Source organism: Harmonia axyridis, chromosome 1 (assembly GCF_914767665.1).
Source record: "Harmonia axyridis chromosome 1, icHarAxyr1.1, whole genome shotgun sequence".
NCBI classification, from domain to species: domain Eukaryota; kingdom Metazoa; phylum Arthropoda; class Insecta; order Coleoptera; family Coccinellidae; genus Harmonia; species Harmonia axyridis.
The window spans coordinates 71,974,697-71,998,454 of NC_059501.1; the positions used below are offsets into that span (position 1 = coordinate 71,974,697).

Genomic DNA, 23,758 nt, shown 5'->3' on the forward strand with positions numbered 1-23,758 from the left:
TCAACCCCACTGCTCACAGTCAAAATTACTAAACTTCCTTTAAAAATCCCCATCCTTATAACTTCCTATGCTTTGGGGACTTAGGGTTTGCGTAAGAATTCTAATAATAATAAATAATAAAATAAATAAGAGTGAAGCCCAGTGAAATGTCATTAAATGTTTTCAAATGCTGCTTTTCGGTTATAGACACTCTTTGTAATCATGCAACAACTTATCGATGTATAACTTGATTATTTTCAATTACAAACAGTACCACTACTGATTATACCAGTTATGCACACTTCAGACTACGAAAAAAATCACTCTTCGCTATCTCTCAACAAAGCCGTCCCTGCAAGCCCAACATCTCGCCTTGCCATCAGCCTCCTCATACAAGTGCAAATGGGCGTTTTTACCACGGCGAATAAGAAAAGACGGCAGTCCAACGGTCTGTACCTCAAGCGGCGTTTGTACAATACAGTAGTAATTACCGATTGATAAGCGGCGTACTTAAGGCTAATTAATTAATTGATCGCGTCGCTGCAGTACCTAGGAGGGATGGCACCATCGGAGGACGGTAAACGTGAGGCCGTTTGGTATCGACAATGTTCCCGATGTTTTACTCCATAAGAGCGGGACTGATTGATTGGGAATTTCTCGAATTCTCTCGGCTCGTTGAAAAACTTTCAAGATGCGCCGAGTTCGGAGCAGAATTGATTGGTAGTTGTTGCGCTGCAGCACATCCCGGGAAGGTTTTGCTCATCGGCGTAGGATATCTTCTTCGCTTTTGGGTTGGATTGTTTGTGAGCGGAATAACCTAGCGTTTGTACTTTATGGTTTTTTTTTTATTGATTGTTTCGTGACTTAAAAGCCGTATTGAGTTTGAGTCGGATTTTCAACAATTTTAACTTCTTTGAAATATAAATAAGCAAATCTTGTTCTTTTGGTGCACTCCATTATTGGAGGTTTGAGATCACTACATCAAAATCTTCCCTATTCATGCCTGTCCAAGCTCTGATGTCACAGCCTTGACATTTCTCTTCTGTCTACTCCTCTCTGGCCTAGATACGAGGTTTCTCTTTTCTTAATCGTTGTTATTAGCTCTAGTTTTCTGTTTATGGATCTCAATACAGCTTGTTATGTGTTGTTTCCACCATATTCTGAGCATTCTGTACGATAGAGACACATTTCAAAGGCTTCTAGGCGTCTAATGGTGTTCAATTTTAGTATCCACGCTTCAACTCCATATAGAAGGACAGACCAAACGTAGCATTCAATAACTCTGCGATTCGAATGTCCAAGCAAACATATTCGAATACTCTCTTTGTCCCCTTGGACCCAGTCACTATGCCGGTAGATCCCTCACAGGGTATCCGTCCAGAAAAACAATTTTTTTTTGGACACCCAGGATCGCGAGCTGATTTTAGACTCCATATGACTTTTTTCCTAGGACCTTATGTTTGGCCCCTGCCTACATGAAAATATTTGATGCAAATAATTTTTCATTATGACAAAAATGGTTGGAAGAAAGAGTATCAAAATATCTATCATTAAAGAAAACATCAAATCACAAATATCGAGATAATAACTAATCAAATATGAGATTGTGACCCTTAGTAGATTTTTCCTCGTGGTACTTTCAAATTGCCCACAGAGGAATGAAACTCAAATGTCAAAATAATCTGCAACACCCCGTATACTCGAAAACCGCGAGGAAAATCGAAGGTTTGGAAGTTTTCCTGGGGATCCGAGACGATTTCGAGGAGGGTCTTATCCTAGACATTTTTGCTCTAGATGTTCCCGTTTAGGCTGTTATTTTGTATACCTACATACCTGGATGCTTAGCGGAAGGGCTATATCTATATAAAAAATTAACATCCATATGATGAAACGAAATTAAAGATGAAACAATTCAGTTGATTTAAACGTTCGTCATTCATGCGCCAATCGCTCGTTTTGTTGGCCTCCAACAAATGACACGAATGAAAAAACTACTAATACGTCAGTGCTTTTCTAATTTTTGTTTCATGCAAAGCCTCTGGATTATTTCATCTTCAATTTCGTTTGACTTAATTAATTATTGAGAAATATTTAGCTATTTATTTTCTGATGAAGATAAAATTGTGGAAAATGGGGATCAAACATAATGAGCCCTTTTAAATCATCCAACCATTTATTATAAAAACCTTACTGAATCGAACTTCCAAAATTGTCTACAATATGACAGATAGTGAGTCGATAAACTGAAAAATGTCCTGCATGAATTATTTCTTCTTAAATTTCTCTCAGTATTCTCAAATAAGCACTGATTTTTGATAAAACCTTTTTAATAATTTTCAAACGTTGTTGAAGCGTGTATATTTCCATCATTAAATGGCATATCCTACTTAACCTAAATGACATAAGAAATGTCAAAAAATAATACACTGTTGCTATTACATATCACCATTTCAAATTGTACCGTTGCTATTGGAAAACCCTTCATTTATGGTAAAGCAATTTTTTCACACGTACAAATACGTCTTATTTTAACTGACAGGAACAGCGAAAAGTTCTACGTTCCTCTGAATTAATTAATATGAAAAAATGGAATTTAAAACGAAAAAAGATCAGAATCAAAGTTTTACACTCCAAATCCACTTGTAATTATTATTCCAGTCCATAACAAATTAAATTTCAAGAGCGCATGAAACTCTTTTTAATTTTAAAGTCCTCTTGAATAGGTTTTAAAAGGCGTTAATAGTAAAGATAAAGCTTTATTTTAACGGATGCTGATGTGCTATGCTCAGGTATGGATAGTATTCCAATTGATTTATGGCTTCTATTAGTGTGGCCTGTATATCTGTCAGTTGGAACTTCCACAACAGATTATTGAATTTCGGAGCTACGGAGATATATTGCATGAGATGCAGATGTAGTTTCGGGAAACAGAGGCAACTGCTGCTTTGAATACCAATGGACAACTTGATAGTTTGGTGAGAAAATGTATCAAAGTTGATAAACTGACGTTGAGGGAGAGGAAATTCAAAAAAAGTGTTGTAAATCAAATTTCTCCGATCTAAAAATGTCAGTAATAGACTCATAACAAAGATTTTAAGTCGATAGGATGTATTGACATGGAAATATAAGTTCTTATTTCGAAATTCTGGTTTTACGGAATTTCGCATCAAGCTGCGTACTTGTTATTAAATATCTGCAGGCTAAAATCTTTACTCAATGAAAACAGTTGTACCTAATAGAAATATTATATCTTCGATATTTTTCTTCTACTGGTTCTGTACGAGATCAAAATGAAATTTTGCATAAAGCTTGAACTTGTTAGTTGTTGATCTCAAAACTATGTTACAACTGAATAAAACAAAACTTGAAATTTTGCCCATGAATGAACTCAACTGCGGAATTCTAGGAACTCTAAGGTTTTTTCATTCGAGAATTATCGTGTTCACCTTATCGTTTGAAACCAATCAGAATAATCGTGGAACGACCGCTCAAAAACTACCAATTCAAATTGAGAAGGAACTGTATTTAAAATCAAATAAATGCAATAACACTGAATTTGACAAAAACAAACGCGGTAGAATTATTGATGACCTACTCGACATCAAACCAAACGAATATAACTATATTCGTTTGGTAGATTGGCAAAGTGTTGTGAAAACTTCGTCGGGATTGCCTGTCTTTTTTATATTTCAAGGAAGAAGAAATACTACTTTTATCAACCTAAAACAAAGCAGCAATATTCGATGATTTCTTCAAAAATACTAATATGTGGCAAACATATTTCAACCTATCAGATAAGGAGACAAATTCAAATGAATTCATTATCCTACAATATTCCCATTTTTTTATTAATTTATATATTTTTTCATTGCACTTAGTATTTGTCTATTTCTTTCGAACAATATTGATATTAAATAAGTTTTCAACTGTGAAATGTGAACGAGCGATATTCGCCCTTCAATATTCGTCACTAATTCCAAAACAAGGTGGTCCTTCCTTAATCTTCATCAATTCACACCCCCCTATCAAGAACCCAATTTTCACATGCTCCTCGTAATTTCTGACAGAATTGTCCATACTTCGACAGATTATTGCTACCGGAAGTTTTGTCGTGTTGAAACGGTTCCAGTGGAGGTGTTGGTAAATGTTGACAGATATACAAGCGTCCCTAATTGCCGCAATAAATCAAAGATTTTGTGACATCCCATTGGTTTCGGTGGTTTCCACAATCGAAACAGGCTACTGGATAGGGTCTGGGAGAATGTTGGGTTATAAGTGGCGATAATAGACTGCAAAAAGTTAGGAGTTAGGGATTATTAACATTTATCACCGTGTCAATGCATTTGAGTGTATCTGACTGTGCCTAAGAAAATAGATTCGAATTGTATAGATTTCAGTGTTTGCATGCTTGTGCTAGAGAATAGTGTAATAGTATTCTAGCTTCTTCTTTATGATTATTTAGAAGTTGAATATCTTTACCACTTTTCTTTAATTTTTCACCTCTTTGGCTCAAATGATTTCGTTGAATTAGTTATTGGATTCGATTTGGTTTGTTTTGGTTGTTTTTTAATTTGTAGGCATATTAACTTTCGCAGCAAATATCTCAGATGGTTCAAATTTAATCGATATTTGAGTTAAGTTTAAAAAGAATGGTTAAATTCATAAAAGAACATAATCCTTTCAATGACTTGAGAGATATACTCACTTTTGACTCGAAATTTCAGGGGATTCACTAGATTAGAATAAAATTGTAGAAAAGAACTAACTCGTGTTTGGGAGCTTTTGAGATTGCTTTAATTCATATTTCGTTTACCTATTGGAAATTGTATATATTATATGATTTATTATAATTATCGTTTATTATTTTATCTAAATGATGAGTTCTGACGATACGATTCTCCTGAAACTTCGGCCGATCTTTTATTACTGAAATTTTGGCCAGTTTTCTTCGATATTCAGAGAGAATCATATTTTGCTGAAGCGATATTTTGCATAAAACTTGAAATTAGTTGAATCTGTTCTCATTGGAACATTGTTTTTTTCGATTTCTATTATCTAGGGTTATATGAGGGAATCCACACACAATATTGCTTGAAACTTCAAAGTATAGTATTATGTCAAAATTTCTACTCGAAAGAATATTTTCTAATGTAGGTGGCATGATCTTATGAAATTTTGATTGATGCTTAAAACTAGTATTTCACCTCAACATGCAAAACTTTATTGTTTCTGATTCTGTTCGAATCAGGAAAATAAAATTTCGATAGCCTATATTTTTCAGATTTTGATTATTAACACAAACAAACATAATGCCCGAACGAAAAGATCTACCCAGATAATTGAAATTTGCAGGATAGCTTCGGATCTCGAGTGCCACAGTGAAGTTCGTTATTGGGCATAATCCAAATAGGGGTTCTATAAAATGGCTTTCAAAATTCAGTTTTCCGCTTTGTTTTAAAAATTCAGATTCGACCGTAATGAAAATTTGCAATTGGATGCCAAATAACAATTTCTAATTTCATGGTAAAATTTGTTTTGTCCGCCCAACAACACCAGAAAAATTTCACCTAGTATTTCCGTGACCACAAAACCGACGTACAAAAGATTTTGGATGTTGATATGAAATAACAATTTGATACTGTCTGCAAAATTTGAAACTTAAAAATAATCTGAAACATAGGGAATTCAAGGAGAATATTGGATTAGTTACGTTACAACAGAACTCGTGCTCGAAGAATCATCTGAATCATGAAAAATTGAAGTAGAATACCGAAAAAAACTGACTACAGCTCCGATCGAGTTGAAATTTTTGATGGTTATAATGGCAACGCTATATATTATTTTTTGACATAGATGTAATGTCATTTGAGTTCTAACCATAGAGCATTGACACAGAATATCAAAAATAGTTACCTGATGGTTCAGAGACAACACATCAGACCGAGTTGAGACTTCCAGAGTACAAAGAATAACAATTTCAAGCCTCTTTGACTGTTATCGTAATTATAAAAAATTAGGACATAACTGACATCAAATCAAGAGTTTTTGGGTACCAATTGCACCACCCATGAAGACTCGGTATTTGTTCTCATTCGTCATTCCTCTCCTCTTTTCTTTTACAAAAACCAACCCCATCACCTTCTGTCCCCCGGTAAGAAAATCAACCTCCTCCTCAAGACCTCCGAGACATCAACCGCAATGAAGCAACACCCCCAACTTCGCATATTAGCCTCTGCCCATCCGCGTCGTAAACCTGCGGATGACCATAGTCCGTGTACTCCCCCGAGTTTCCAACTTGGAAAGCCGCAAGACGCGGGCCTTGAGCCCGCAAATTTCTCAGACGGCTCCCCGACCCGCTCTACCGAGTAATGATCTTTAGTTTCCGACGACCGCAAGTCTGCGTCGAAGTTTCAGTTGGGGGGGCCCGGTCGGGTCGGCCCCCCCGGGTCCCGTATTTATCAAACTTCGTTAATAATTCCGCGGCCCGCGGCTGAAGTTATCGCGCAAGATAAGTCGGGCGTGTGATCGGGGCTTTCGTTAATGATTCAATCGCGAGAGGAGCGTCGAGGATACTTCGTGAGGATTTTGAGGGTCGACGTGGTGTTTGATCGTAAGGGAGGGGACAGGGTGATTAACACCTTTTCGCACTTTCGTTGATTTTTTTGGAGTTCGCCCTTCATTATAGTTTTTTTTTTGAAGAACCTGCTTCCCTTACAGAAAAGATGCTTAAAATCGTTAACCCTGTAATAAACCTATTTCATGAGTGACGGTGTTTGAAATATATATGCGTCTAAGAGGGGTTTGTAGAACGTGGCATTCTCGTGATCTTTATATTCTGATCATTCTACCACTGATCATTCAATAGTTCTGGTAAAACCGCACATTATTTTTGTCCATTTTCCATTGGGCAAATCTTGACAGGTCACGTGAATGTTACGTGGTGATGTTCCCTCCCAACGGACACAAATTAAGATGTGCGGTGTTTATATGTTATAAGTCCATACCTAGTGTATGTTGTGTTTTGTAATTGTTTTGATACGTGAAATTGAAATTTATGAAAAAACATAAACTCAAAAGCTTAATAGAGGTTTCCAGCTCTATAACTGAAACAGGCGTCTAAAAAGCAGTATGATGGTGCAAGAGTGTCAGGAAAAGCCATATGACAAAGGTGTCAAAAGAAACACGAAAACAGCATAGTGTAATACGTAGTTTAGGGAATATCAGTAGAAGGAGAAGAAGAGTGTTAAAGAAAACAAAAACCGCAGTTGTGCAATCTCATATAAAAACAAATACTTAATGTATGTTCGTCCTTTATCTACTGCTGCTCTATTCATCCGATCATCATGAAACTTGTGGATATGATGGATTATTTCTCCGCAAAGGTTTCGAAACAGTAAACATTTACTACAAAAGATTTGAATTTCCATTTAAAGACTGTTATATTGAATAAGATTCCTTGGAACTGCTTTCCATGAAATTAATGTTATGATGATTAATGTTAGAATGATTTTTCTGTCTGTATGAAGTTGAAATTAAATATTTCGGGGAAAAGCTTTGATGATGTATCAAAATTTGAACTTACCATTTGAATATAAGAGCTGCAGCCTGTACTGAATTCCATTGTTAGTTTTCTGTCCATCAGATTCCTGTAAAGATAAATAAGGGAGATCAATTAAAATGCTTCATGACAATTGAACTGTGAATTATTTAGATATTCTAAGAAAAAACTGGATTCCAAGAGTTAAGCAACACTGAATGAATTATTAAAAAATTCTTCTTTCAATGAAATTATGTTCATCATTAAACTACTAAGCTTTTCAGCAATTATTTGGAAAAACCGGAGCATGAATTATGGACTTTTTGATCTCCTAAAATATGTAACAGTAGAAAGTCTAATTGACCATTGCATTATCAACTTAGGAGATAGTTTAGGAACTAGATAGGTTTTTATTTGGTATTCTGATTCAATAATTACCCATTATGGAGTAAATCTAGACTATGGAATTTTCTCATTTGTTATATCACATATACTAACCATTTATTCCTTATAGTTCGAGTGATTGATTTGTTTCAAATCATTGGGAACTACAAGTATAATAAATATACTGTCGTAAAAATTTAGATCGAGCAGAGAATAGAGATCGAAATTGTAAGACGTACATTCTCTAATTGCATAGAAATAATTGGAATCTGTAGGTCGATAGGTCAATTTTTAGATTCTGCAATTAACTAAGCCTTAATTTTTTTTTTCATCTCCAAGTTGATTTCATCGATTAACTCTCTTCATTCAGAACGAAATCAGAAATATATGAGTCAAAGTAAGCATCTTGAGCTGTCTACTCACATACTCACATAAAGTATAAGCGTTCTGATATACATTGGTAAAGTGACTACTTAGACTGGGCATATTATTAAGTTGTACAACTTTGCTTCCGCCGTTTTGCAATCGGTGTAATGTATTATGAGTTGTTAAAACCAACTAAATCAATTACAGGCGATCGTTATCGAACGCAATTAATGCGTTCAAGCCGAGCATTGATAGACAAACGGCCGCAATACAACGAGAGTGACTTTACAGCATGACAATGCTTGACCTCATGTTGTGAAAGTGGTCAAGACATACTTGGAAACTCAGAGGAAAGAAAAGATAGAGGTGCCTTATAGCATCTGTTGACATCGCTATAACATTTTTGTTTACAAACACTTATAATGTACTGCGTTGCCATTCTGAGGAAGAAGTAATCTTTTCTCCGTTCTGTGGCATAGATGTTTTGCGAATATTCTGAGGATTTGGCAACACGGTTCTGTTGTTGTTATTGCACGTGTCAACTAGAGGTGCGTCAAGGGTTAACTGTTCATTTTAATTTCACGTTTGTAATCGGCGTTGTTTCATACAAGTTTGTGAATTTTAAGTTACATATTGTTCATTTTAATCATGGTGAATACTCGAAAAACATGTATAGTGTGTAAAACATCGGAAATGAAAACCTAACCTATCATAGTTAAGTTCACGTTTTGAGTCCATAGGCGTAGAATATAGCTCGTCTAGGGCGTAGTATTTGTGAGATATCGAAAACTTAATTCAATGCTAACATTTGTAGGTTTCCTTCAAATAGAGAATTCAGCAAAATATGGTACCACGTATTAATATTGCAAATGAACAATTTGCCGAAATATGCATATGTTTGTTCCAAACATTTCAGCACCGAAAACTTAGTAAGAGAACCATTGACTACGCCACTGAAATGTTTACCGCCCCTCTAGTTGTCAATTTTGGAGGTTTGTTGTTGTCCTATCTCACTTTATCATCATGCTGTTGCAATTGATTACAATACAACGCTATTTACTTCTAAGGGCACCTCTATCTTTTCTTTCCTCTGAGCTTGGAAACGTTGTAATGGAAAGTCCTACTCCACCCGCTGAATTCTCCAGACGTTGCTCCCTCGGACTGTCACTTGTTTCGATCAATGTCACACGACCTGGCTGACCAGCACTTCCGGTCTTATGAAGAAGTAAAAAAATTGGATCGATTCGTGGATCGCTTCAAAAGATGACCAGTCTTTTCAACGCGGAATTCGTACGAAAGTAGTCGCCAGCGATGGACAATACTTCCGAGTCATAAATGTATATCCAGATTTTTACAATTAAGCATCGAATTTCGGAAAAAACGGCAGAAGCAAAGTTGTACGCTTATGTAACTTATCAAACTACAACCCAAAAAGAAGGAGCAAAAAAAAAACGTATCCGACTCTGGACCCGGTCCAAAATTTACCGACGTCCCAACCGCAAAAACCAGCTAGAGATAACCCCCTCAGCTCAATGGACCATTTCCACAACAACCGAAAAGTGAAAGTCCACAGTGAACAAACACACTTCCAAGTTTTATGTTTACGTCCCAATTATGCCGGAGCCGAATGCCATTCCAGCACATAATTTCCCCTCCAACCCCTCTATCACCTCCCGATCCCTCGCTGTTGGCAACAATGGATCCAAAACAGCGTGTTGTATTTATTCATACTACTTTCCCCCGATGCCGGTCCGTTATTGTTGTACATTTCACCGTGGGCCCTTTTCCTCCCGTTGCCATGGCTACGACGCCGCCACCTCGTTCCGCAGACGCCGCCGACGTTCGTCAAAGGACCCCGACGTGTTGCGGCACCGCTGGGGGAACGCGATGTTCGGTGTTTGTTTCTTGAGCGCGCAGGAGAATTGGCGTTGTTGTTTCGGGTTGGTGTTTGGGTCAACTCTTCTTCATTGGGGTTATTGTTGGTTTATTGCTCCAATAATGAACTTTAGGAATCTTTTTTGAACTCTTCTTTCAATGTTTACAGCTGGATTTTAATGCTTGTAACATATGGATATTATTATTCATATCAATCACTATAATTGTTATCAATTCTTTTGGATGAAGAAGCTGATGTTTGGCTCAGAAAACCTCGGCTCGAATCTGCATCGCTTTCCTTTTATTTTTCATTTTATAAGCTTCTATTATTATGTTCTGTTTTAATTTAGATTTTCTTCTCTCAAATGCTGAGACCTTCAAATACATAAACAGAGTTTAGTTCCGGAATAGGTTGATGATTGTTTTGTAGATTAGAAGCTTGTTTTCCTACTTCAATTTGGATTTTCTACTAATCTTCTCCTTTTTCTTCGTCAACCCGTTTTATTACTCATAGATATAGGCCGCGCTCAATTATTTGCGCGCCTCCTTATCATGTGCCTTGATCACAAAACAGTCATGTTCTCCATATTGTCAACCCATCGTTTCTGTGGACGCCCAACGATTCATTTTGTTTGTTTGGGTCTCCATACAAGCCCATATGCTTCCAGTCATTCTAACTACATTACCAGCCGTATTCGACTTTGCCTCAGCCAATTTTCGAATTACGTTTTTAACTTTGGTCTGATTCCTTATATTGTTGTTCTTAATCTTAGAGATACCCAACTTGTGGCGTTCCATGGCTCTTTGTGTCGTTTTGCAAAAGTTTTGTTCAATCTTATTGTTTCCGGATCATACGTTTGCACAGGTAGGTAGTAGGTATGAATGTACTTTCCTATTTAAATTTATTGGAGTTTTGTTGTTTTTGAGTATCTGTCTCAATCTACCAAAAATTGCCTATTACAACCTTATTGGTCTTGATATTTCCACATGTTGATTGTCCTTTCCAAGATTCTTGGTATGACCAAGATGAACATATGGGCTAGCACATTCAATTACGTTATTTTGGATGCATACATTATTGTTTTCCAGATCAAAAGCTATGTCTTCTTCAAGTTCATTACAAGTCCCACACTGTTTGTTGGCAGAATCATTTAATTAACATTTCTTCCAGTTCCGTAGCACTGTTAGCTACACCAACAGGACCAAAGACCCCTTTTTTGGTTCAACTGTGAAGGACACAATAACAAATTTTACTTTATACCAATAGGTTAATAAAATTCTATATCTTACAGATACAATTCAGATATTTTCAGTTACCTAAGGTGACTAGTGAGTAACCACAACTCAGTTAGCTCTGGAATTTTACCATTACGCATATGCCAATGCTGATCCACAGAATGCACCCCCACGCAGACAAACAGAACCTCATTTTCTAGGTTTATATGAGAAAAACTGAATGATCTTGAATTTTCAATTGTAATGGAAAAAAAAAACAAAAATCCAAAGCCAACTTGGATAATATGATTATTCATAACGACGCTGTACTAAACTAGATCGATGTGATTAAGGCTTCAACGCTAATCTTTCGAAAAAGGAACTGGTGATGCTGTTATGCATTTTATGTAATATTTTACCCTTCAATCAACTGAAGAAGTGTCAACAACTGGAAGATAAACCAATAGAAAGAAGAGTTGTCATCTGGTTATAGTATACGGGACAAAAACTAACCTATTACAAATTAACTACGACAAAAAGTTCGTTTCTGCAATCCGTACTTCATGTTTTTCACAACAGCTCACTTAATCAACTGAACAGTCCCAGATGATTCAGAAGAGTAATATCCATCATGCAGCTAATTCAATTAAGTCGGAGCGCAAAAAAAAAATTAGGACGACTTGAATTATAGCCTTCAAAAGCGCTAGATTTGATGTAACAGCGTTAAAAAATTAAAACGTATAAACAACGGGTGTGATATTATGGACGTATTATGCAAGTGCATACAGATTAATGAAGATATGAATATGTGACATGACATGCAGAACCGCACCAAGTTAAACTTCGAATCAGCTTTAGAACAAATTTTTCAGGAAATAATGAAGAAATTATTTGTATTCAAAAATTGATATTGAAAGAATATGTAACTTGAATGAAGTTCCATACATAAGAAACGAAATTCGAACAATATAATTATAAAAATTTATATAATTCAGTAGGGTACTACAAAGATTATAGTTGAAGCATTATACAGAAGCGTTAAAGTAGAAACACATCCAACAAACTCCTTTGGTTTCCTTTGTAGGTGTTTGATGGTTGAATCGATCAACTGTAATTCTATTAAATTGGGATAATGAAACACCGGATTTCTTATCTAATATAATGACTTTGGCTGTACAAGTTATATGTTTGCAAGTTAACAGCTACAAGCGTACTGGCTTCTATATGCCCCAATTTTCTGGTGATGTTAATCGTCGCCTTGGATTCTGCATACCAAAGGGCCATCCAGGTCCCTGATTGGTCCACGTCCTCATTCCTTTGTTCCTACGATGTGACTTCAGGATGACCATATGTGGCCCCTGGCGCCAAGGAAGTTCCAGTTCTATTTTTAGCCCTCGCTGATACCTGCAGGGGTTGGCTTTTCGACCTAAATGCGACTTTGTGAATATTCAACTGTCCGTAAAGTTTGTGTGAAATTCACTTGACGCAACATACCGCCCCCCTTGAAAGCTCTGCCTTTCAACAACGTCCGAAACTGTAGGCAGAGTACCCTAACACAAAAAAAAATGTCAATTTTCGACCGGTAAAACACTAAGTCCCGATACCGGTCGTTTGAATAATCCTTCAGCGGTTCTCACTGTCACTACACGCACTATACTGTCCTTACAATGGTGCGTTTCGGTGATTCCGGCTAATTCCCAATTTTGAGGAGGTGTGTTGTCCTCCTTCAATGATACCATTGTCCCTGGTTGCTGGTTCTCAAACTCGATCGTCACCTGAAGAGACTTCTTGATTCGATTTGTAGTCTCGAATCGTAGATCTTCTTGCGGTGTTGATACACGAAAATGACCTGATGTGAGGACATTCAGGACCAAAGGATCATAGGATAGAGGTTTTTAAAGGTCGAGAGTTTAAGCACTCCTCTACCTGTACACTGACTGTCTGAAACTCATCATAAGTTATCCTCTCATTGCCTAAAATTTCCTTGATATAACATTTGGTTGAGTTTACTGCCGCTTCCCACAGACCGCCAATGTGCGGTGCTCGTGGTATTATAAAATGCCATTGTGCCATATGACTTGAAAAATACTCCGAAAATTCAGCCTGATTTTTGTACGATTTCAAAAAATCATCTAATTTCAGGAGTCCCCGCTTTGCTTCAATAAGATTTATCCCGTTATCCGAATGTATGTTTTTAATCAAACCTCTGCTTGCAATGAATCGCCTGAAAACCTTCATAAATGGATCTCTGCTCAAGTCCGAAGCTAGTTCCAAATGAACTGTCATTGTCGAATTGTAACCAAATGAGTACAAATATGAATTAATGTATTTTTTCCTTGATAGATTGCCGATTATGTAATTCGATCTTGAAGGTTTGATGCAAAAACAAGTTAGAGATTTATGTCTCTGTCTCTTTCTGACCGTAGCGTGTCCTGATAACACCCTATATTTTATTCGTATCGATGAAAGAAGAAATTGCGCTCCCAGATGCATATTCCCGCTATGCTCATTCTTGAAGTTAAGTTTTGTTAAATGCTTAACCGAATGACCGAATTCCTCAGGTTCACAAATTTGTTGAATTCGCTTTTCTAAAACAACATTAGTTGAAAAATTGCAAACAACTTTATTCGACGGTGAGTCCCCATTTTTTACTTTTATTTGCCCTGCTATTATCCATCCCAACTTCGTTTTTTGTAATGTTGGTTTTCCCTTGCCAAAATTGATCTGACCCGCACAGATTAAATTCCAAAATACAGAGCCACCCAATATCCCATCGATTTTATCGGGTTCTGCAAACGACTCATCTGCCAAGTTGATATTTTTTGGAATAGTAAATCGACTTGTATCGATTTTTCTTGATGGCATACTGTCAGAAATTTCTTCTATAACTAGAAATGTAGAATTAAATTTAAAATTCTTGAACCTTGAATGAATCAACGTGTTAATCGAATATCTAATCTGAGACGTTGCGTTTCCAATACCAACAACTGGTATATTCACCCGATTCCGTGACAGGTTTAGTTTTTCAGCGAATTCTCTCGTTACAAAATTCGACTGACTTCCCGAATCTAAAAGTATCCTACCCCGATGTAGATTTCCGTCCGAACCCGCAAAGTAAATAATTGCCGTTGACAATAGAACGTCTGATCCTTGTCTGACCGTGAAATTGAGTACCGACTCTTCCTTAACGACCTTCGGAACTCTTTGACCATTTGTATTTTTAAGACCCCGAATTGAGGGATGCCTTACCGTCACACATGAATAATTGTGAGAGGTACCCCCTGAAGTTTCCATTGCCGGAATATCTTCACTTTGTTGTGATTCTTGTGGTTGAGTAATTGCATGCAACAATGTGTTGTGCTTATTTCCGCAGTGCCTGCAACCGCCGCGTTTGCAGTCTTGCGCCCTATGTCCCTGTTGAAGACAGTTCCAACAAGAATTTGACCGTCTTACTTCATTTCTCCTATCACTGATTGATAGTCCCAAGAATTTTTTGCAAATGAATAAAGAATGGTTTTCCTTACATATTGTACATGACTTGACGGATGGCATGAAGGCCTTCGAAGTTCTTTCAAACCCTGGTTTATCGCTTTGTACCCCTGTTCTTTTTGACTCTATTGTTTCAAGAAGAACGCACCTTTCCTCTAAAAATTGTAAAAACTCTTCCATGCTCGCGAATTTATTTACTTTACCCGATTTTTGCCATTCCCTTCTTGTGACAGGATCTAGTTTTGCCTCTAGAGTAAAAATCAGTAAAGTATCCCAATGCTCTACCGGTTGACCCAATGACCTAAGAGCCCTCAAATCCCTTCTGATTTCGTCTAAAAATTTCCTGATTTGACCATATGATTCCTTCATTATGGGCGGAAATTTATGGAGAGATTCTATGTGATTTAACGCTATCATCTTTTTATTCTCAAATCTGGTCTTAAGCAATGACCAGGCCGCATTATAGTTTTCAGACGAAACTTCTAACGACCGAATGACTTCCGCCGCATCGCCTTTAAGAGCATTCTTTAGATAATAGAATTTTTGGATATCTGTTAAACCCTTGTTTGAATGAATTAACGCATTAAAACTATCATAGAACTCTAACCAGTTTTTGTAAGAACCTTGAAACTCTGGAATTTGCATTGTGGGCAATTTGACATTTCTTTCCGCAATTGAATTATCACTTGAGCAAAGTGAACCCTTCATGAATTGCGAGATCTTTGTATCCGCGAGAGCAATTGATTCAAAATACGCATCCTGAAACTCGATTCTTTCTTGTTCCTGCAAGTCAGGATGATTGATGTCGAGTTCTTCAATTTGTATTTGCAAATTTTCGAACTCGTTCCATAACTCTTTGCATTTTTCTAACCGTGCCGGGATTTGGCCTGCCTTTTCTGACTCGATAGTCTTCAAAAAGGATTCAAATCGAGTTAATTGAGCTTTAACTACACCTCTGCGTTTAATTAAAACATTCAATTCCGACATTATGTGAGAAATAATGAGAGTCTAATTTATCTAATAATTTCAACAGTCAATGCACTGATAAATCGTACCGAAGTAAATGAGGAAGGAAAGGAAAATGTACTCACAATCCGTTCTTTTTCTGTACCGTGAATGATTATAGCTAGCTACCAATCTGCTGCTGGGTGACCAGTAATCCTATGTGTCCGTTTGTATTGTCCCCCAGGTGGAACTCCTACAATTGCCTTGAAATCGCTGTTGCTCTTATTGTAAGTTTTTTGTTGCTATGTCGTCCCCCAAATGGAACTCCGAAAAACTTCCTTGATTATGCTTGATTGTGTTGCTGTGTTCTCCCCAAGTGGAAAACCAAAATGCCTTGAATACGCTGAACTCTGCTACCGTTTGCACTTGTACACCTTAGCGTCGTTTCCCGATTTTACAACACTACCCGTCGAAATCTTTCGCAATGATCACTATCCGGCTCGAAGGACCATATGTTTGATGGTTGAATCGATCAACTGTAATTCTATTAAATTGGGATAATGAAACACCGGATTTCTTATCTAATATAATGACTTTGGCTGTACAAGTTATATGTTTGCAAGTTAACAGCTACAAGCGTACTGGCTTCTATATGCCCCAATTTTCTGGTGATGTTAATCGTCGCCTTGGATTCTGCATACCAAAGGGCCATCCAGGTCCCTGATTGGTCCACGTCCTCATTCCTTTGTTCCTACGATGTGACTTCAGGATGACCATATGTGGCCCCTGGCGCCAAGGAAGTTCCAGTTCTATTTTTAGCCCTCGCTGATACCTGCAGGGGTTGGCTTTTCGACCTAAATGCGACTTTGTGAATATTCAACTGTCCGTAAAGTTTGTGTGAAATTCACTTAATGTTTATTGGTTGAATCGATCAACTGTAATTCTATTAAATTGGGATAATGAAACACCGGATTTCTTAACTAATATAATGAATTTGGCTGTACAAGTTATATGTTTGCAAGTTAACAGCTACTAGCGTACTGGCTTCTATATGCCCCAATTTTCTGGTGATGTTAATCGTCGCCTTGGATTCTGCATACCAAAGGGCCATCCAGGTCCCTGATTGGTCCACGTCCTCATTCCTTTGTTCCTACGATGTGACTTCAGGATGACCATATGTGGCCCCTGGCGCCAAGGAAGTTCCAGTTCTATTTTTAGCCCTCGCTGATACCTGCAGGGGTTGGCTTTTCGACCTAAATGCGACTTTGTGAATATTCAACTGTCCGTAAAGTTTGTGTGAAATTCACTTGACGCAACAGTAGGTATAGAGGAATTTTCAAACAAAAGTAGCAAGGGTTTCATTGGATACCACTTAGAATTTCATTATTTCTGATGGGAATTCACAAAACATCATACACAAAAAGATTTGGGACGATTATTATCAAAATATATTGAATCTAACCCGCTGCTAATTTCCTTTCCAGAATCATAAAAAAGTGTCAGGATGTACAAGAAACTGTTCGAACAACCTTTAAATTTGCATTTATTTCAGTCGGCAACGTTTCGGAATTCAGGATTCATAAGCTCAACACTTGGGTAGAAAAGCACGAGGAAAAGCATTCTAGGGAATTTTTATGTCATTCTGAAACCTGATGCTATTTCAGGAGGCCGATCCTGGAACAATATCCTGAATGACAGCTAATCCCACGGACGCGTGCATGCATGTTTTTGCATGTTCTGCCTGCCGGTCAGACTAATCTCGCTAATGCGAAACAAGAGAAGTTGCAATAGTTTTGAGACGGACCATACCCCTCACATTTTTCAATTGTTGCGCCAGTTGAGGCAATTAATTACAGGGTGGAACATGAAACCGAAAACCAGGATAACATCGGTCTTGTCTAGTAATTAAATAAAGTATTGTTGCTTGCTCAATACCCCAACAATGCCCTTGCGAAAAGTTGTACCTAGATGATTGAAGGAGTGTCAGATTTAGGTATGGTAGATACTGATGTAGCTAACACTATTGAGTTGATTTCTTACTGTCGTTTCAACAAATTCAAAACGAATTGTCATAAAATCCACTGAGACTAAAGTGTTGGTGTTTGAGTTGAGATGATTTAATAGAAATTCGAAATTGGATTTTTTTTATTGAAATTGTTTTTTACCTGATCTTTTTCGATGAAACCGATGAAGGCTGTCCTCTCGATTTCAACTGGCTGTCCTGATCTGTCATAGAGGGCTATGACGAAGTGGAAGAAGTTTGATTTTCTGAGATTAGAAGGAGGTTGCTTCTCGAAATGTGCCCTGCCAACACCGATCCTGCAAAAAATTAATTTATGAAATTTTGTTGAAAACTCATGATTTATTGTGCAATTGTCCGAAAATAATGAATGACAAATTAATGGGAAATGGACATTTAGCATTTATTATTATTGTTACAAAAAATACTATATGCAATTCTGCCTACCAATATTACGGTGTTCTGCACCAAGGTTTAGTAAAGCTACCTATATTATATTCTTAAAGAGCCTATTCAAATAGTATATCAATAAAAGCGGAAAATTGAAACTGTATGGTGAGCAAATGTGAAACTCTCGGAATCTTACTTTCTCGAGTGTTACTACATTATGATATTTATGAAATTTTATATATTCCAAACATCAATTTCAGTCATTCTGAATGTACGATACGGATTGCGTTCTTAAAATTCCAAAGATATCAATATTTTGAGTTCTAGTTACCTAATTTTGTTGAAATTAATTATGGTTAGTCAGATTGGAATATAAATTGTTAGATATGAATTTCAGTTCATACAGGTCATTGCTCATCCTCTAACGTGAAATTACTGTGATCCTCACATCCCAATTTCAACTAGTCCGATATTGATGAAATTCCTTTCGGAAATTCTATGTATTCTCACATCCCAATTTCAACTAGTCAGATATTGATGAAATTTCTTACGGAAATTCCAGGGTTCCTTACATCTCAAGTTTAACTATTCCGATTTTTATGAAATTTCTTATGGAAATTCCAGTGAACCCCACAATATCAAGTTTCACTAGTCCGAGATTGAAATTTCAAATGGAAATTCCAGTGAACCCCAAAATATCAAGTTCGACTTGTCCGATATTGATGAAATTTCTAATGGATATTCCAGTAAACCTCACAATATCAAGTTTGACTAGTCAGATGATGATTTCTACCGGAAATTTCATTGAACCTCATATATCAGTACGATATTGATGAAATTTTCAACGAAAATTCCAGTGAACCTCACATATCAAAGTTGGCTAATCCGATATTGATTAAATTTCTTATAGAAATGCCAGGAATCTTTATACCTAAAGTTTAACTACACCCATATTGATGAAATTCCTCACGGAAATTCAATGGCATGCTCACATCTTCAGTTGAACTAGTCCAGTATTTATAAAATTTCTTACGGATATTAAAAATAGGTTTCAACTCATTTTGCAAGAATTCAGTCCTTTCGGGTATATGATAAGCATTGCGCATTTGCAAAGATGAAATCCCCCTGATCTCAGTTTTTGCTTTGTAATCGTCCGATTTTGATGAAATCTGGTATGATGATTCGAAACATCAACAGTTTCATATGATGTTCAGTTCTCTACACGTTGTAAATTAGAACGTCTTGAGATATAAATGTACAACAACGTACCGTGTGGAGGCTGATTTTTTAGGAGAAAAGAACAACGAAGCGGAGTATCTCCTTCTGGCAGAATACTTTTAAGATTCGAGTTCATTCTGTTTGTAGATAATATTAACTTCCAGATTAGGAAGATTATCACGAAATAATAATAATAAGGATTGAAATTTCTTTGAGTTCAATCAAACAAATGAACAACTTTTCTGTAGATCCTTTAATGAAGCTATGATACCTACTATGATTCAACTTATCCTCGCTAACGGTGGAAATAGTGCACTTGAACTTTTCTGTTTGAATTTGTATCATTACAATATAAGTTCACAAAACAACATCCTGCAGTTTGCTCGGAAATTTCCGCATATCTGAATTCTTTATCGACTCCAACCCCCCATACAATAAAAACAAACATCCAAAACAAGTAATAAAACGATACACAGACGCATCAATAGCGACTATACATACAGGTACAGCAAACTCCCCGTCTTATTCATAATACAGAGCCGTAATGCGGCCCCGGAAAAATACCGTAGATTGAACCAGTCCGCCGCCCCCGCCGCCGCCCCCCCCATTACTTGCCACCCCATATCCAATCGACGGGATACACATCGGGAATATACAATCGCTCCGACTCTTACATATATACCGGTTGCCGTACCCTGCAATTCCCGCATAACCTTCGGGCTGGTTTTACTGCTTAATAAAATATCGCTCACACGCCCGGGCGGTTCGTCCACCGCTCCAATTCGATCGGCTGAGAAGTAGTTACAAGTGCAACGAGATAACTCCCGAGTTATTTTGGATTATTGCGACGATGATGTCGGTCGGAGAGATGTCGGATGGTGTGTGAGCACCCTTATTGGCGGTATTGGCGTTTTTATTTGGTATGGTATGGGAGGCGGTTTTAGGAAGTTCTTCCGGGGTCGTTTTCGTTTTTTAGTTCGGTTTGAAGTGGGGTGTTGCCCAATCGAATGGTTCTAAATTGGTCTAACATATAATTTAGGTTTCAATCAGACTTTTGGTTTCTATATTTTGATGTCCATATAATATATATATATATGTCCGTAGGATAGTGCTAAATGCTGAGCAATACTCGGTAGTATAACGGAGATCAAGATAATATATAGTCGACCATCAATGGCAAAGTCATACACCTGGCAGACAAACATTTCTACATCTACCTAGATGCCCCAATACCAATAGACAAGTAGAAGCAGGAGTTCTCCCCAAGGGTCATTTCTAGGACCGCTACTCTATAATATGTAAGCATACGACATTACAAAAACCCAAGAAATCTATTAACCCTAAATGCAGATGATAAGGAGATAGCAGTCAGACTTACAGACGTCTTATACAAAAGATTGCAAACATCACTAGAATATATTTATTAAATGAAATATTCAAATAAATGATTAAAAGAGCTAGGCTATTCTCCTACATACAAGGAGAAGAGATAAAATAGGCAAATGAATCAAGTATCTAGGTGTTATACTAGACTGACATGGGAAAACCAAATAAAATACGGAGTGAGTAAAACCAAGTCAGTATTGAGCAGACTTTACCCACTTACAGGAGGAATTAATAGTATATGTAGATATATATCTACATATACTATTAATTCCTGCCAATAAATCCATATGGATTTATTGGCAGCATGGGCCTATGCAGCCAAAATCCACATCAACATATAATATAGGGACTTAGAATAGCTAACTGTAACAGTTTTCCTGAAGAGAAAGGCAGAGAAGGTTTTTGAAAAAGCAAGCCTACATCCAAATGACTAGCTGAAAAGACTAGTTGACAACAATCCTGTTGAAGATGTGATTAAAATACCAATCACGTAAGACACAGAGATCAGATCTCAATATTTTAAAAAGAAGATCCTCTTCTATAAAAGACATAGATTAACAACAAAACCTCACAGCAGATATTGTGATAGAGTTACAAACAAAAGGAGTCAAATGGTTGATAATTTTATTTTATTAAAAGTCAGGTTGTGAAGAGGGTTAGGTTATATTTACAAATAGAATTGCTATCTTAGGGCTGTAGCTAATTTGGGCAGCTGAAACGAAGCGATTTAAAATTCAAAACCCCATTTGGGCAGTGAATTGAAATAGTTTCCCGATAACTCAAGAAATATTTCACTGAAAGTTTGAAGTCCGAATTTGGCTAAGCAAAAATTACAAAAATTAGGGAATTTTCCTCATTTTCTCGGTAAGAAGATACAAAAAAAAACACAACGGGATTCTATAATCTCTGTGAGAGTTATTCATCCCCTTCACCCTCCAGGCGAAGTCTGAACCGCCATCCGATCAGAAACCACCCCCTCTCTCCTTTTCAGGTCCGGGGACGGGCAGAATGTCCAGCAGGCAGGTTCTGTCTGCCGATCATGGCCGTTTGCGGTCGTCCTGCTGGCCGCAGGACCAGACTCGCGAGATAGGCCTAAAATATACCCCAGAGCCAGCGCAGCATCCTATACGGATGAATGGGGTACAGAGGGACAGGTTAATTTATGTCCCAGGTTCGTTAATTTGCGGGGCAGATATAATCTGCAAAGCTGATATACAGGCTGGACTATATATAGTTCGATTAGAGACTATTATTTGGTGATCGTTTTTAGGGAAAACAGGGACATCGTCAAATAGGGGTTGGGGTTGAATGATAAGAGCTTTTCTCAGCAACATTAACAGATTTTTGCATGGAATTTGATGCAAAAATCAATTACTGTACAGAATTGATGCGAATGATGATACGAAAAATTTGATTAGAACATATCAAAATATTCTTGAAAACCAATACACTTGCCAGAAAAGTAGCACAGACTCTTTCATTGCTCAAAACCTTTCTGTGGTATAGGTATATACCAGAAAGTGCCTGAGGAGAAGCAAAAAACCGAAAGAGAAACACTCTAACGGAATCTTACAGAGTTGGATCACTCCAAAAAGTTTCTTGGAAACTTTGATTCTGCTAGGTCTAAGATGTTTTCGAATCTTAACAAGAATATTCTACATTTCCTCACTAAATTGCTTTCAAGGCATTGTCACCTCAGGAAGCCCTCATAAGAAAGGGTTTAGCAGAATATGACTATTGCAGATTCTGTGGGGAGGAGGAAGAAACTCTGGATCACCTGGTGACGGAATGCCTCGCCATCGCTCGCCAACGCTAAAAATGCTTAGATTCGGTGTTTTCACGTCCTTGAGTTGAAATGTTGAAGTTCACTTTACAGGGTTAGCACCAATGAAATCAGGCGATCTATATAGATACTTATTGAGTTCATTCTATCTTAGTTTTTATACATTATGTTATATACAAGTATAACTGTTCATTTCTCATATTTTCTGTACTCAGATTCATGATCTTTATTCCACTAGAGGTTGAGGATGGTTGACCGTCGGTTGAGTTCAACCAGCGTAAACGAAATAACCAATAAATATTACATAAATATAGAATTATCAATTTTTTTTCTTTTTCTTTCGGTGTTTGGACTACGAAATCTAAAAAAAGACTGCCAGAATTGTACAAGCAGTGTTTTCAACCGAAATAAATTCGTCCACAAACGTTGGTTTTACAACCGACACATAAACACTAAAAAGTCTATAATAAAATTGCAATCACCGTCCAGAACAAGCAGTTTGTTCTGTATCAAATGACAGTGGGTCTATTTAAGAGAGTATGTTTTTCAGTAAAAACATTGGGTTTTCGAAATGTTGCCTCAATATTTAAAATATTGGGGTGCGAAAAAACTGTTGCGAAATTTAATCTTGAAGCCTTCAGATTGATATGTACCTGATATAAATTTTCATGGTATATTCAGATAATAATAGTTTCGAAATAGTCATTTATAATATAAGTGTAGAAGGCATTGATGTTCTTCAACGACTTCAAAATTGAAAAACGAACCACGAATTGACGTTTTTTTGAATGAACGAGTGTAAGAATGAGCCTTCTGTAGTATACATCATATTCTCTAATTCACTGAATTTTTATTGAAATTGATGGAATATTCCCATCATATCGTTTAGTGACTTCTGCATTGAAAAATGTTGGTCACCAAGTGTAGTAACATATAATATTGAAGCATAACAATGAAATATGTGTGAAACTGAGATATTCCGCACGATTTTGTTCTACAAGGTATAACAGTAAGAACGAATTTGCCACAGAATTAAAAAAAAAAATGATTTGAAATTATTCTAATATAATTCAAAATTTCAATTGTCCATTCACGCTTTAGCAGATGTACAAATCCGTCCACATCCAAGAAACAAATTGGACCATACTTCCCATAATATAGAGGCGCATCG

General features: G+C 37.0%; 1 protein-coding gene across 5 annotated transcripts in view; it reads right to left on the bottom strand.

Moving 5' to 3' along the window:
• Positions 1-23,758, bottom strand: part of LOC123688003 (transcription factor collier) — a 129,941-nt gene that overhangs the window by 95,046 nt on the left and 11,137 nt on the right. For all 5 annotated transcript variants that reach the window (XM_045627080.1, XM_045627081.1, XM_045627079.1 and 2 more), the window contains exons 3-4: positions 17,956-18,109; positions 7,562-7,625 (exon numbers count right to left, since the gene is read on the bottom strand). In XM_045627080.1, the coding sequence (XP_045483036.1) occupies positions 7,562-7,625; positions 17,956-18,109 (218 nt within the window). The remainder of the gene's footprint in view (positions 1-7,561; positions 7,626-17,955; positions 18,110-23,758) is intronic.